The 14,120-nt window shown below is 49.3% G+C and overlaps 1 protein-coding gene across 2 annotated transcripts in view; it reads right to left on the bottom strand.

Moving 5' to 3' along the window:
- Positions 1–14,120, bottom strand: part of MYH9 (myosin heavy chain 9) — an 87,398-nt gene that overhangs the window by 45,290 nt on the left and 27,988 nt on the right. For both annotated transcript variants that reach the window (XM_036891454.2, XM_036891453.2), the window contains 2 exons: positions 12,736–13,087; positions 7,357–7,513 (listed from right to left, as the gene is read on the bottom strand). In XM_036891454.2, coding sequence (XP_036747349.1) covers positions 7,357–7,513; positions 12,736–13,068 — 490 coding nt within the window. In that variant the 5' untranslated portion in view covers positions 13,069–13,087. The remainder of the gene's footprint in view (positions 1–7,356; positions 7,514–12,735; positions 13,088–14,120) is intronic.

The raw sequence follows: 14,120 nt of genomic DNA, 5'->3' as shown, positions 1-14,120 counted from the left end.
GAGAAAGGGGAGCAGAGGGGAGGACAATGGGACACAAACAGGGAATGAGAAGAACACTACAGGCAAAACTCTGGACAAACTGGCTCCAGGTGGGAACAAAACAGCCCTGCAAAGAGAACAGGCTTTCGGAGATGCCCCTGGGATGAGTGAGTTCAGTCAAGCTTGTTGGGGAATACGAGGAACATCAGCACCAGGAGATCAACAACAATGACGTGTGAAGACGCTTCCAGAAGAAGCCAGTGGCTCAGGGCACCTTGGGAAGCAGCAATCAAAGCAAGAAAAGGCATGTTGGCAGCTCTTAGGCCAGAATTTGCTCCTGGAGCACGGCTCTGACCTTGGCCTTCAGCTTAGGCCTCTGCCCTATTGCATCTGTGGAGCAGCTCATGCTGGAGAGACAAGATCTTCATCAGGAGACACAAAGCCCCGTTGAAAAGACATCCTGAGTCCAGTCAGCACTGTGCCGAAAGACCACCACAGTCCTCAGTCTATTACAAAGGTCAACACTGGGCTAAGAGCCTTGGTGAAGGCTAAAGGAATTCTACAGAAGCCACTTACGAATCCTGATTTCTATTTATGCCTGCTGACTTTTGGCTTTCCTACCTCTCTTTAGTTTTGGAGAATCAGTTTTGTTTACCTCTGAGCTTAATTCCAGAAATTGGGCAGGGGGAGAAAGGCAACCTTTTTCCTGAATGCACCAATGTTAAGTCCTGACATACCGGAACACAGCTCTATTGGTATCTCAGAGCCAGAATTTAAGAGAACAGGAAAAATGGGCTGGGGAGCAGCATTCACCTGGCAGCAGGAGAGCCGAGGTTAAAAGCACAATATGGTTTAACCATTAGAGACTTTGCAGATGAGCTCTGTCTGTCTGTCTGTTTGTTTGGGGCTGGGGGGTGGGCAGGGAGAGGAACAGAGAAATCAAGCCAAGGCTTCGAGCACCCCCCAAAGTTTAACTTCAGGTTCCAAGGGGGCACTCATTCCCCCACTTCATCTCGTCCACAGCAAAGCACTGTGGGCCTATTGAGTTGGATTAAACACAAGACAAAAAAGCCTAACGCTGAATCCTTGAAAAGGATCCTCGAACCATAGATTCCTCTTCTAGAAAGAACATTTTATAGAAATGACACTGACAGGCATGACCACATTATAATTAAGCAGCCTCATTCCAGGGACCAGGCTTTCCTTCTGGGGGCCTGACGCAGAAGGAAATGCAGTCTCCAGGGACCAGCTCCGGGAGATCGCCTGCTTTTCCAGGGCCCAGTGTTCAGCCAGTGGCCCAGGCTGCCCACCAGCACATCGACAGGGTCAGTTCAGTGCCACTGAAGAACTGCCTACCGAGTGTGCACAACGTTCTCCTCAAGTTCCACCAAGGCCACACTGACCCAACGGCCTCCTGCCACCTGGTCTGTGTCCTTAGACACGATGAGACAAGCCGGAGACCGCATCTGCCAGACACACCTATGTGTCACGCGGTTGCTGCAGGGAAGGCAGCTTTGACAAGCCACTTCCTGTGCACATTGCTGCTGCACACCTGGACTCTGAGGATGCTCTTTGAGGGGATCAAGAAGCCCTCTGGGAAGAAGCATTTGGTTATAACCTTCATTCAGTGAGTGGGAGCGTGGATGGGAATGTGCGTCTGCAGGAGACACAGAAAGCAGGGACTTTGCAGTGCCTACTGCTACCTTCTAAGGGGCACTTACCACTGGTCTCGCACCGTGCACACAGCACCTTGTCTAATTCTTACAGTAACCCTGCTATACATTTTATTAGGCCCCTGGGAGACAAGAAGAAAAAGGCCCAAAGTGGGCTCCAGTCAGTCAGAAAGTGACAGAGCCAGACCCCACGTTCTCTCCACATGACAACTCTTGTTCACAAGGTAAGGTTCTCCCTTTATAAAGCTAAGGCCGAGGCCCAGCAAACTCTTTTTTGGTGACTACCATGAAATGCTGTCTGCTCTCAAAGCCCCACTAACCGCTCAGCTCTCAAGCTAGGTGGGGTGCCCCCTATGTGCTGGACTCTCAGTCTCCACCTTGTTTATTTACCTGCCTCTCGGGAACCCTTCCAGGCAGGGCCATGTCTAGCACACAGTAGGCACTCAGCTAGCATGAGGGGACCCCATGCAGGCACAGAGTGCACTCCTCGAGGTGAGCTGACACTGCCTCCACTGCACATGGGCCAGCTCCGGGCCTCCCTGCAGACAGCAGGGCCTTTGTGTGCCGATGGCTGGCAGGACTCTGGCAGGGCCTGAGCCTCCTCGCTGGCACATTCCTGCGTAAGTGGAGTCATCACATCTGTGGCTTCCCCAACCATCTGTCCTGGTGAGTCTGTTCAAAGTCAGGCTTTACTGTACCCCCGAAGCATTTCTCCAGTGCCTCACCAGTAAGGCACTTCGCCTCAGAAAGACCTTGGAAAGCATACAGCTCCATGGGAGCAACACCCAGCAGGGCAGGGAGAGTGTTCAGAGAGGGGAGGGAAGGCCTCCTCCCCCCAACGGCCAACTGGACAGGAGACTTCCTCCAAACACGGCCAGAGCAAATGAGGGGTGACAGCACTCTGGGATGGGCATGGGGCAGCAGACAGGAGGCCCTGGTCTCTGGGGCAGATTCTGGAGGCCTTCGGACAAGTCAGTTAACATTTCTGGGCCTGTCCCTTTACCTGGGAATTCAAAGGCTCATATTCAGACGTGAAGGCAGTGTTAAAATTCTGCCTTCCAATGTTTACCCAAAAAGGCTAGTCAACCACAGAAAGAACACGGACACTCACCAGGCACTTTGAGCAACTGTTTGGTGACCAACCACTTTCGGAGCAGCTTTTGCTGAGAGGCAGAGGTGGGACTGGCACAGAGCAAAGGGTTAAATAGCTCTCAGATTAAGTTTGGGACTGGAATGAAAGCAGACTCTGCTGCCACTCCCCCAGAAATGCTAGTTGCTCATTAAAATACCATAAAGTCGCTGAAAGTGAACCAAACCTGGCATTCTAACTAATTAACATAGGAGATGTTTTTTCCTGCTATTATGGGAAGATAACTGGACTCAAATCAAATTCTTCAACTGGCCGGTTCTCCTGTAAGAACTGACGCCCCCGTACCCACGGAGGGAGACCCCGGTAGGCAGGCACCAAAAGAAGCCAGGAATGCCATTTCCCAACCCAGTCATGCCTTACACAGACCATGGGCTGCTTCTGCTGAATTCCATAGGCAGCCACTTGTACCTGCCCTGGACAAGCCCCTGCTCTCTCATCCTCAGTTCAAAGCCTTCACAGAATCCTGAAAAACAGTTCAATCTCCACGGCAGGAAGACCCATTAGTAGCCACAACAACAAATTAGCCAAATGGGAAAGTCGGGGTTGGGAGGGTGAACCAACCATGTCACCTCAACTTTAATTAAACCCAAGGCTGAGGATTAAGACAAACAAAACGGTGCCGGGCACGCCTGAACTGCACCATAACCACTTACTGACACATACCTGCCAGCCTTTCCACAGGATCAGACCTCCACGGTGCCTTTCCAACCACCACAGGCCTCTGAGGCCACACCTTTCTCTAACCCCCACACACCTGACACCTGTTGTAATGCAGGCACCAGGTGTAGGCAGCACCTTGTCTTTTTATATAGCTACAGCTGCAGATTTCTGTGTATAAACCTAACTTGTCTCTCCACCTGGACTGCCGGGGCCAGAATAATGTACGGAACCTCTTGGTATCCTGGTACTTTCTATCGCCTGTCTCTATGAACTAACCCAGGGTACCATATGCTGCCATGCCCCACCCCGTGCCCATGGCAGACAGCACTAATCTATCCCAGCATTCCTTGCCATTGAGTGTCAGATCAGTGCCAACAAAGGGATATGCAAGCCACTACTGATCAGTGGGAGTTGACACGCAGAGTTAAACCAATCTGCAACGTTTAGTCCAATGGTTCTCAAGCAGCAGTAGTTTTGCCCCCAGGGAACACTTGTTAGCAATGTCTGGGGACATTTTTGATTGTCACTATGGTGGGGGAGGGTGTTGCCTGCATCTAATGGGTAGAGGCCAGGATGCTGCTAAACATCTCACACAAGACAAGCCCCAACCCCTAGGAGAGAATTTTCCAGCTCCAAATATCAGCAGTACCAAGTTTGAGAAATCCTGGCTTAGTCTGACAAATAGGTAGCATGACCATATAATTTATCATCCAAACTGGGATGCTTCTGAAAGCGAAAGAGGGCACTATTAATACAAACTGCAGGGCAACAGGCATAAATGAGGACCTACGGGCAAACCAGAGCATCTAAGAGATGAAAGACGGAGGGAGGTACCTAGCAAGGCTCAAAGAGCTCATCTCATAAAAAGTCTACCCTATTTGGCAGAATAAATGCTAGTATGTCATAAGCCATAGCCAGCTCATGGAGGAAACTTTTTTCTAGGTCTTGTTTTTTTTTTTAAAGAAAGAAAAGCAGAAAAGGAACTGTCTGGCTACACCTTTCAAGAGGAATGGGAGTGAACAAACCTCCCTTCCCCAAAGCCGGTGCTAAGGAGTGCTAAGACGTATTCCTCCAGAAGAAAGGAGCTCATTGGAACAGCCTGCCAACCCCCAGGCCCCACCATCAATACCTGACTGGGGGCATGAATGGAAGGCTCCTCTCTGCAAGAGTAAAGCATCTTGTCATAACAGAGGCAACTTCTGCTCATTAACTTCCTTCCTGCCTCAGGAACAAGAAACCTGCTGCTAATTGCTTTAAAGTCAACTGTGTGTGACAAGAGGAAACTTGGAAAAGTCCTAAGTTGGTCAACCTGGGGGTTAAAGAGCTACAGCAAGCCCAACATCAGGCAGATGAGTGAAACTGTCAGACTGAGGGTGGGGGATTACATGGATGGCTGAGGAGATTACGTCACAGATTGTTAAAAAGAAGTACCAAGACTTCCCCAAGTACCAAAGCTCCCTATGCCGCAAATGTATTTCATATCCCCAAAAAATGAAAACACCCACCCACATGCCCTCATCATTGGGGGAAGCACCCTATTTGCTGTCAAGGCCGTTCCGCAAAGGCCAAGACTTCCTGGTCAACATGAAGGAACACTCCAGCCCTCTGCGTATTCCTTTTCTTTTTCTCAGTTATCTCCAACCTATAGAGCTGACTTTTGCCCCTCAAATTTTCTTACTGTTGCTAACAAATAAAAATTGGACCAGTCTTTGGGAAGGAGTTCCAGAGGTTGTTGGAAGAAAGGCTGGAAGTCCAGTTCCAAGGACTCTAGCTGCAGACGCCATGTTTTGCATCATTACATTATTCTTGTCACCATGGTTTGCCCAGCAGTGGAGAAAGCCCACCTACTAGAAAACCATTCAAATCCAGGATCCAAGTGGGGAACATGCCCTAATTCAGTAGTGCGGAGCTCAGAAGACTCCAGGGTGCACTTCTGTACTAGGCCAATTAGAGAGCCAGGAGAAAACTGACTCATAACCTCTGGAGACACAGACTCAGGAATCTCACAGAATGTTCTTTCACCAGACTGCTTCCGTTAGCACTGTGAAACAGACATCTTACTTTAAAACTAAAGGGTTGGCTTCCTCAAGGGATTTTGATAGACGTGAACAACAGCCAAAGGCTAGGCCAAACTTGTACATCCTACATAATTCATCAAGCTCGTCAATAATACACCTTCTTCTCAACATCAGGCATAGGTACTGAACAGACCCATGTGCTGCCATTTTAACACTAAAACAGGGAAAAAGCTGTTAATACTACCACCACCACCTAGATTGATTATAAGTTTTAAAGCAAAAGAGATTCACATGTAATAGACTTGAAAAACCACTATAAATAGAAGATATGAGAATTCAGCCCTGCCTGAAGGTCAGGCTTGATTTCAAATTACATGAAATGCCATCATATGCCAGGTACCTGGAGAACCTCTGAGAATATAAAGGCAATATGGGTCCTGTCCATGTCTAGGAGAGAAAAACAAATGTGTAAACACCAAAGCAAAAAAGTATCACTAACTCTAGCCCAGATACCTCCCTGGAGAGCAGGAATGTTTCAGTTGCAAATTTAACAAAAGGACAGAGACTTGCCAGAAACTGCAGGCCTGCAGGAGTTGGGTACGGCAGTTCGAAGTAGAAAGGCCTGTTGGAGAAATGGAAGGAGCTCCAGGCATCCAGGAAGTCTGAGGTAGGCAGGAGGCCAATTACGAAGGGTACTGCATGTGCTACAGGGTTTGAGGGTTACCTTTGCAGCAACAGGGAGCCTTTTCAAGATTTTTCAGGATTTCAAATCAGGGGCTTTGGTCAGATTTGCTTTCTAGAAAGGTGACCCTCTGATGGAAGCGGAGAGGGAGGGCTCTATTAAAAGTGAAGGTTAAGAGGTCATAGCAATACTGCAGGCAAAAAATTGTGGAGGCCTAAACCAAGGTCAGGGCCATGGGGATGGTAGGGGGCCTGGGGGAGAAATATGAGAAGAGATAGTATCTATAGGAAGTGCTGATTGACTGGGACAAAGGGGTGAGGGAGAGAGAGGAGTGCCAATAAGCCAGGTCCCAGGCTTGGGTGACTGGTGGATGGAGAAATGACAGCCGGAGCAAGCGGCTGGCAGCCATCAGGAGACAGTGCCGCTTCTCATCCAGAAAGGGATGGTAAAGTCATGTGAGTGGATGCGGCCACTACCCAGAGGAGTACTTGGAGTGAGTGAGACCTTAAGGACACCGGAGACCACACAGATGAGGACAGCAGAGACTGGGGAGCAGGGAGAGGGCCACAGGAAGGAAGGGCTTTCAAAAGGGAGTGGTCAAGATTGTCCAATGCTGGGGTGCTGGGGAGAGGTTAAGTAAGAGAAGAGTTCATGAGTACAGTGGATTTAGCAACAGAGAAGGGAGGTGACCTTGGTCAGTCTGCAGAAGGGGGTCCAGACATGCACAGATACTTCCTCTAAAAAGTTCTGCAGGGACAAGCCAGGGTGGGGTACAGAATCCAGGAGAGATTCTGTCTGTTTTTTAAATGTGGGAAGAACTCAAGCATATTTCCAGACTGTGGGGAAGGCGCAAAAGAGGTAGAAAAATGAGGAAAGGTTGTACATGGTAGAAGGGGCCTAGAAGTGAAAGGACTAGTGCAAGCGGTCTTGAAAAGAATGAGAAATTGGAAAAACAATTAGGAAATGTATTTTTTAAAGCTTCTAGAACATTCTAGCAACATACAAAAATGTCCTTTGTTAGCCATGGGCTAGGCTTTCACACAATGATGTCCACAATGCATCGCCCCTTCACCAGTGCCACCGACCTTGATCCAGCCACTAGATCACTGTGACACTGAATGTGAATGAGGACCTGCAAAGGCACGCTTGGGGCTGCAGGTGAAGATCAACCACTGGGAGGGTGGTGGCACTCACCTTGCATCATACTCCTGTAGGCAGTGTCTGTGATGGCGTAGATGTGGGGGGGCATCTCATGCCTCTTCTTGCCCTTGTACATTTCCACGATCTCTTCGGAGTAAATGGGCAAGTTCTTATAAGGATTGATGACCACACAAAACAGGCCTGAATAGGTCTACAGAAAAGAGTAGCAAACAGCAATGGGTGAGGAAGTCAGATTCTCAATGGCACGCAAACTTTACAGTTGGGTCTCTGCTGCCTCCAAGGATCCCGAGTTAGCCTGCTGGGGGAGTACTCCCTGGAGCCCCCGTGCTCTCTGGGACCTGCTCCAGCAGACCTGCTGCAGATGTGGGGGCATCAGCACCACCTCTGTGTTCTCAGGGAGGGTCCTCCCTTGACTGCACGACCGCTGCCAGCTCTGCATGTCAACAAACACGTGCATCAGGCAAGATCATGGCAAGCTTCATGGACAGTGGAAGTCTAGTTACAGATCCAAGGACAGTAAGAGATGTGTTTGTCATCGTGAGATGCACAAAGAGAAAAGGATTTGGCTGCAGCAAGCAAACTGTAGAAACATAAGTTATTCTACCCTGAAGCACTGTTAGAGATATTCAAGCCTAAACTTTGCCAGCACTGGGAAAAACTCATTGCATTCCTCAACCATCCAAATCTTTTGTGGCTTGTATATCACTGACAGACACCTCTCCCTCTGGAATCTTACAAAGACATTCATATGAAAATTCCTCAAAAACTTAAAGACTATGTTCATGTCCCTTGTGAGCCTTCTCCAAGACTCAGGTCTTCTCTGAAAGGGAACTGAATTAGTCAACACCCTTAATGTGAGGCCCCTGAAAATACACCTGCTACTCTAAGTCTGACTTGACCAGGTTAAAATCAGACCCCAGAGTCAGATGTCCTGAGTTCAAATCCCACAACGGCAAATTCTTAACCTCTCTCTCCCTCCATTTCTCAGTCTGTAAAATGGAGACAGCCAGACATCTATGCCTCATGGAGTGGTGCTCAGGATTGGCACGGCACCCAGCATAGCCATGGAGAGCAGTTCCGTGAGTCAGGAGAGCAGTTTCCAGTGGCAAAGGTTAGCTCTGTCTTTCCTCAATCTTAGGTGAATCCATATTAACTTGTGACTGCTAATTCTTTTTGTAATAATTTTCCCACTATTTTTTCTTTCAAGATCCCTCTGCCCCACCATAAGAAAAAAAAAGACAGACTCCTAATATCTGGGTGAGACTCCCAAGAGCACCCTGGTGACAACTGCTCAACTGAAGTCACAGCTCTCTTTAAGCATCAGAGCCCAGGCCCCAGCTGGTGCTTTATAAAGATCTCACAGAATCCCCGCAGAAGAGGAAGCAAAGCTCCACACAGCCACGTCCCACAGTCAGGAAGGGGCTGAGCTGGGATTTGAACCAGGTCCTGGAGGCTCTCCCTCCCATGCCCTTAATCGCACAGCAGAGTGGGAATAATGAGTGACCGGCCTCCCTAGAGGAGCATCCCACTCCCAGACAACAGGACTTGGCTCCCCTCCCTCTACAGACAAGCAGTGTTTCCTTAAAGTCCTTTTGTTTTTCTGCAGATCACTAATTGTGAATTTCACTGGTTAATACCCCTAGCGCCATTTTCAAACACCCTCTCCTAGGAAAGTGTGCCACAGATCCACAGAAGGGCGAGAAGAGGCCCACGCCATGGCCCATGCACACTGGCAGCACCGGCTCTGTTGAGCGACAGCTGAAGTCACGAGGCAGTTAATGGCAGAGCTGGAGTCGACCTCCTGGGTGGTGGAGGCACGTTCTCTGAGCTCCTCACATCTCTTGGTTTTCCTCATCACAAGTGGCCTCCACCCTCACTGTCCGCAACTGCGCGCCTTGACCCAACAGCAGCCAAATGTAAGGGGCTTTGTGTTCTTTGTCAGCCCAGCCTCTCCCACCCCAGCCCCCTCCAGCCCTGCCGAAATGGAGGATGGGTCTTGTGGCTGAGCCCAAAGACAGGAACCAGGTATGAGGACAAACGCTCTTCCCAGCACTGGCAGGGCTACGGCACTTGGACTTCCCAAGCAGAAGTTAGACGGAAAGCAAAACTCCAGCGGGACCCACCGACACTACACCGGCCTGCATGTAAGAGCAGCTGAGTTCGGTAAAGAACGAATGTGTTTGGCTGCCTCTTCTGTTTGGAAGGGAAGAGGCAGGGCCCTCAGCTTCCTTTCTTCCTGGGATAATCAGTCATTTGTTTTCCCTCTGACTACTTTTTTCACAAGGGTCCAGGAAAGCAAAGGAGCAAAACGCCGGCACGCAGTGTTAGCAACCTGCGGCTCAGGGCTTACGGGAGATGGGGCTGAGGCAGATTTCTGGTTTTCTCTCCTTGTGACTGACAGGTGGGGATAAGATAGAAGGCCAGGGAGCAGCAAAGTCATCCCAGGAGCTCAGAAACAACTGAGCTTTGTTCCTGGGGTTTGCAAAAACCCATACTCTAGGAATCCAGCCTGACGAAAGCGAAGGACGCATAGCCACACTTCTACGGAGTGCCACAGGGCCAGATGTTCAGAAACAGCTGGCAGGACAGCAGATGGGGACTGGGGTTAGTAGGACAAGTCTTTCTGACAGCTGGGTGGGCAGATGGTTCTACAGGGCCGCAAAATTCTCTGGGCTAATCCCATCAAATCAGCAGATTTGATCAAACTAAGCCCTGAGGAATGAACGCTGCAGCTCAGGTGGGAGGAAGGAGACTCCCCGAACGCCACTCTCACTGGGCATGCGTGGAGGCACAGACACTGAGCAAGTGGCTTTGCTCCCACAAGGCCACACCAGGGAGCTGCTCCATTCATGGGCCACAGAGGCTCTTTGTGCCTGACCGCCCCCTATCCCAGGGCCTCACCCCCCGAAGAAACAGACAGAGCAGCTGCGGCACAGAATTAGCCGCGCCGCCCACAACGCTGGGCAAACATGCTGCACAAAGGCTCCCAGAGTTGTAATTTGGGATGTCTTGTGCAGAGAGGTGGCCTGTGAATGAGGCGGCGCCCCCTGCCCAGGCTGCCTCACCGAGTGGCTTTGATCTCCTCAGAGCTCTGCACCTGCTGGGGTCTCCATTAGGGCAACTGCAGAAACAGTCAAGCACCCTTTTGTAAGGAGGCCCAGGAGGAGGCTGGTCTGACGCAGGAGGACCTGGGCATGGGAGGTGAAGGCAAAGGAGCAGAAACGAGAGTGAATGCCTAATGCCGCCAACTAAAAGTCCTAGAGAAAAGATCCACTCGTACCCACCACGCTCGCCTACAGAGTTAAACCCACGCTTTCAGAAGAAAGCAAGTAACACTGAATGTGCTTTAATAACTAACATTCTGCTCTGTAGGAGGAAGACCGAAGCAGCCAGCTGATACAGGCAAATGCAGGCTGCCCAACCTGTCTCATACTCAGCAAATCTAGCAGGACTGAAGGGGAACTGAGACACCAGTAAAAGGCTGGAGCAGAGGGACTGAGTTACCTTCACTAATAACAAATGGCAGCAGCTCAGAGTCCAGGCCTTGCTGTGAGATGGGCCCTGGCTGGTGCTTTACATATAAAGATCTCACAGAATCCTCGCAGAAGAGGAAGCGAGGCTCCACACAGCCACATCCCACAGTCAGGAAGGGGCAAAGCTGGGATTTGAACCAGGTCCTGGAGGCTCTCCCTCCCATGCCCTTAATCGCCCTACTTCCCTGAATGGAAGCCACCGCAGCTTAGGGGCACAGCACAGTGGGCATGAGCGACCGGCCTCCCTAGAGGAGCATCCCACTCCCAGACAGTGGGACTTGGCTCCCCTCCCTCCACAGACAAGCAATGCTTCCTAAAGGACTTTTGTTGGGACTGAGAGTTGGGAAACCCGAGCGCCAGTCTCAGCTTTGCCAATACCTAACTGTGTGACCCTGCACAAGTCCCTTGACCTCTCTGGGCCTCCATTCTTCCCACCTGCTATATTAGAAAGTTAGGCTAAGCTGGTGTATAAAAAGGACTTTTTCAGATAGACCATTCTGTGTATCTCCTTACTGGTAGGCCCCAACTAGTCGGGCTCATGCCCAAAGAGTGGACACCAACATCAGGAGACAACAAGCCCGTTACCGTGGAATGATTTAGCAATCAGAGAGGTAATGCAGTCCTGGCACACTGTCTGGCCTGCTCAGGACTCTGGACAGTCCAAAATGGTCCACAGCTCAACAGAGGGGCTTTGGCCCATTGCAGGGCACTTAGAAGTACCAGTCCAGCATGGTAGGGAAAGTGCTCTGTGAGGTCACCCTGGAATTATACAGAAATAAAACGGCTGACTCTTTGAGAGTGGCTCACCATCCCTGGAACAGGATGAGCCTGGTATCTCCTTTTACTATCTATGTAATCATGAGCAAACCCCTCAGTCTGAGACTTGGTCTTCCCACCTATAAAATGAGAGAGTTGTAATAATCTTGAGATGTTTTCTTCCTCCAGTTCAAAAAAAATTTGAGACTCTTAGACCTCAGCTCTAAGACCAAGGAGGCCAGGTGACTGTAACAGCCTATTTAAACAAAGAGCTACTTTAGGAATAGTAAGAACCAGATATTTCTTCCCTACTGGTGACAAAACCAAAGGAATTTATCTCTGAGCTGAAGAAATTGGGATAGACATTAGAAAGAACTTTGTGACCCCATGGCCATAAGAGCTAGGAAACTGGTAAATGATCACTTCTTGATGTTTTCTAAAATGGTAATGAGCTGTCTTTCTGCAAACGTAGCTCTACTAGACAGAGGATAGAAAAAGTGCAGCTCCTTATCTTTTGCACACTTCTGGGCCTTTCTACACTCTGGACTCTAAGCCCGGCATGGAACCAGCACTGAAGTGTGGGGTGGACTAACGATTCAAGTTTTACTCTTGAGGGTTGGCACAACTCTGCTGGAAGCATGCTCCCTGGGGAAGTAAGCCACATTGACAGGCCTCCAAAATGAACAAGATGGCAAATTCCAAAAAAAGAGATTGGGCAAAGCAGGGAAGAGAGAGGGGACCAGGTAGTGTAGGAGGAACGAGGTAGGAAATCAGGACCCAGTGTTCTCCTACTTTAGACAGAACTGACCACATAGCCTGAACCTCCCTATGTCCACCAAGATTAAGGACCAAGGCTGTCAGGTGGGCAAGCCTCACACGTCACGATCTCCCTACATTTGGTCTAAAACCAGCTTCCTGTTGTGTTTTTGGCTATGCAGAGAAAAGACAAAAGTGTTGTTACAAGAACCTTCCGTAGGACATGAAGATGCCAGAGTTTGAGGATGGCATCCAACATTCCTTAAAGCCCCCTTCTCTTCCAGAGAGCCAGAGCCCAGGCATCTGAGGGGAACGGAACAGACCTGGAGCCGCCTGCCTCAGGGCATGGGCCCTGGGAGCCACTTACGTAGATGAGCCCCGAGTAGTAGCGCTCCTTGAGGTTGTGCAGCACCGACGCTTCATTGAGGCATGTGAGCTCCGCCATGTCCTCCACCTTGGAGAACTTGGGCGGGTTCATCTTCTGGATGTCATCCTTGTTCACCTTCACCTTCTTCCCATTCTCTACCAGCTCCACAATGGCCTCCTCGCCAACCTCTTCCTTGAGGCTGGCGGGTTCAAAGCCACTCTTGTCAGAAGGCACCCATACCAGCTTCTTGGCAGCCCAGTCGGCCTGGGCCAGTGGGTTATTGATGAAGTTTTTATCAACATAGAGATACTTATCGGCAGCTTGCTGTGCCATGGTGACTTACAGCCAGGACCTGTGGGAGAAAAAAAGGAAGACAAAATGTTAGGGCCAACTACATTAGCCACACAAGGATTGCTGGATTGCTAATACCTCTTCTCTTTGCAAACTGTACATACCATTATAGAACAGTAAAACTCTATATAATCAGGCTGCACAATTTGCCAGAATTTGCCTGCTCTCCACTTTCAGGAAAAAGATGTACATGACTGAAAAAACAAGTTGTTATCAGGATTTTGTAAGAAATTAATAGTCAGGTATATATATATCCTAGGATCATTACACAATCAAACAAACCTATAAACAACTATTGTCCAAATGCTGAGCATAGAAAGACTTTCGAATTTAGGTGCAATTACAGTTACTGGGCTATACCTGCTAAGGTAGGAAAATGGCCACACTGCTTAAGAGGGCTTCCAACAAGAGGTTTCCAATTAGCCCAAAAAAGGCAACTGACAACAACAGCATATAAGTGCTCAGTTTAAAAAGTGTTTCCTGATTTCACAGAGTCAACCAAGAGAAGAACATAAAACACCTATGTCACCAACAGATTTTAATTCCATCTTGATAAAACAGCCCAAAGAAGTAAGACAAGAAGAGAAGTCAGGCTCCGGGAAATATCACGGAGAATAATAAGAGAGTTCCTCTGCTGAGGTACTAATGTGAAAGGCAACCCTCACAATTTAGGGCCAGGAGAACTTCAGCACATATTTATTTGCTTTTTTTCAAGACTCACTTGCCAAGATGAAATAGTAATCCCTTACTTCTGTATGGTTCTGTAGTTTATGAAATGCTTTCACACGCATTTTGGTATCTCACAAGCTCCTCATCGTAACAACTCTCTAAAGGTGGGTAAGGTACATGCTTTAGATGAGGAAAGAGAAGCTCCCTGGAGATAAGGGCTTGTCCAGAGTCACCCAGGAAGGACTCTGGACTCCTGGTCCAATGCGCAGTATCTATTCCTGCTCAAAGGCTCAGGCTGGGATCAGCTGAGAGGTAGCACCTTTGAGAGAACCAAAGCAGGACTTAGAAACCCTGGTCTGAGACAG

Source organism: Manis pentadactyla, chromosome 10 (genome assembly GCF_030020395.1).
Source record: "Manis pentadactyla isolate mManPen7 chromosome 10, mManPen7.hap1, whole genome shotgun sequence".
Classification (NCBI taxonomy): domain Eukaryota; kingdom Metazoa; phylum Chordata; class Mammalia; order Pholidota; family Manidae; genus Manis; species Manis pentadactyla.
Note: the sequence above shows the minus strand (reverse complement) of the source record. Positions and strands in the feature narration are given on the sequence as shown.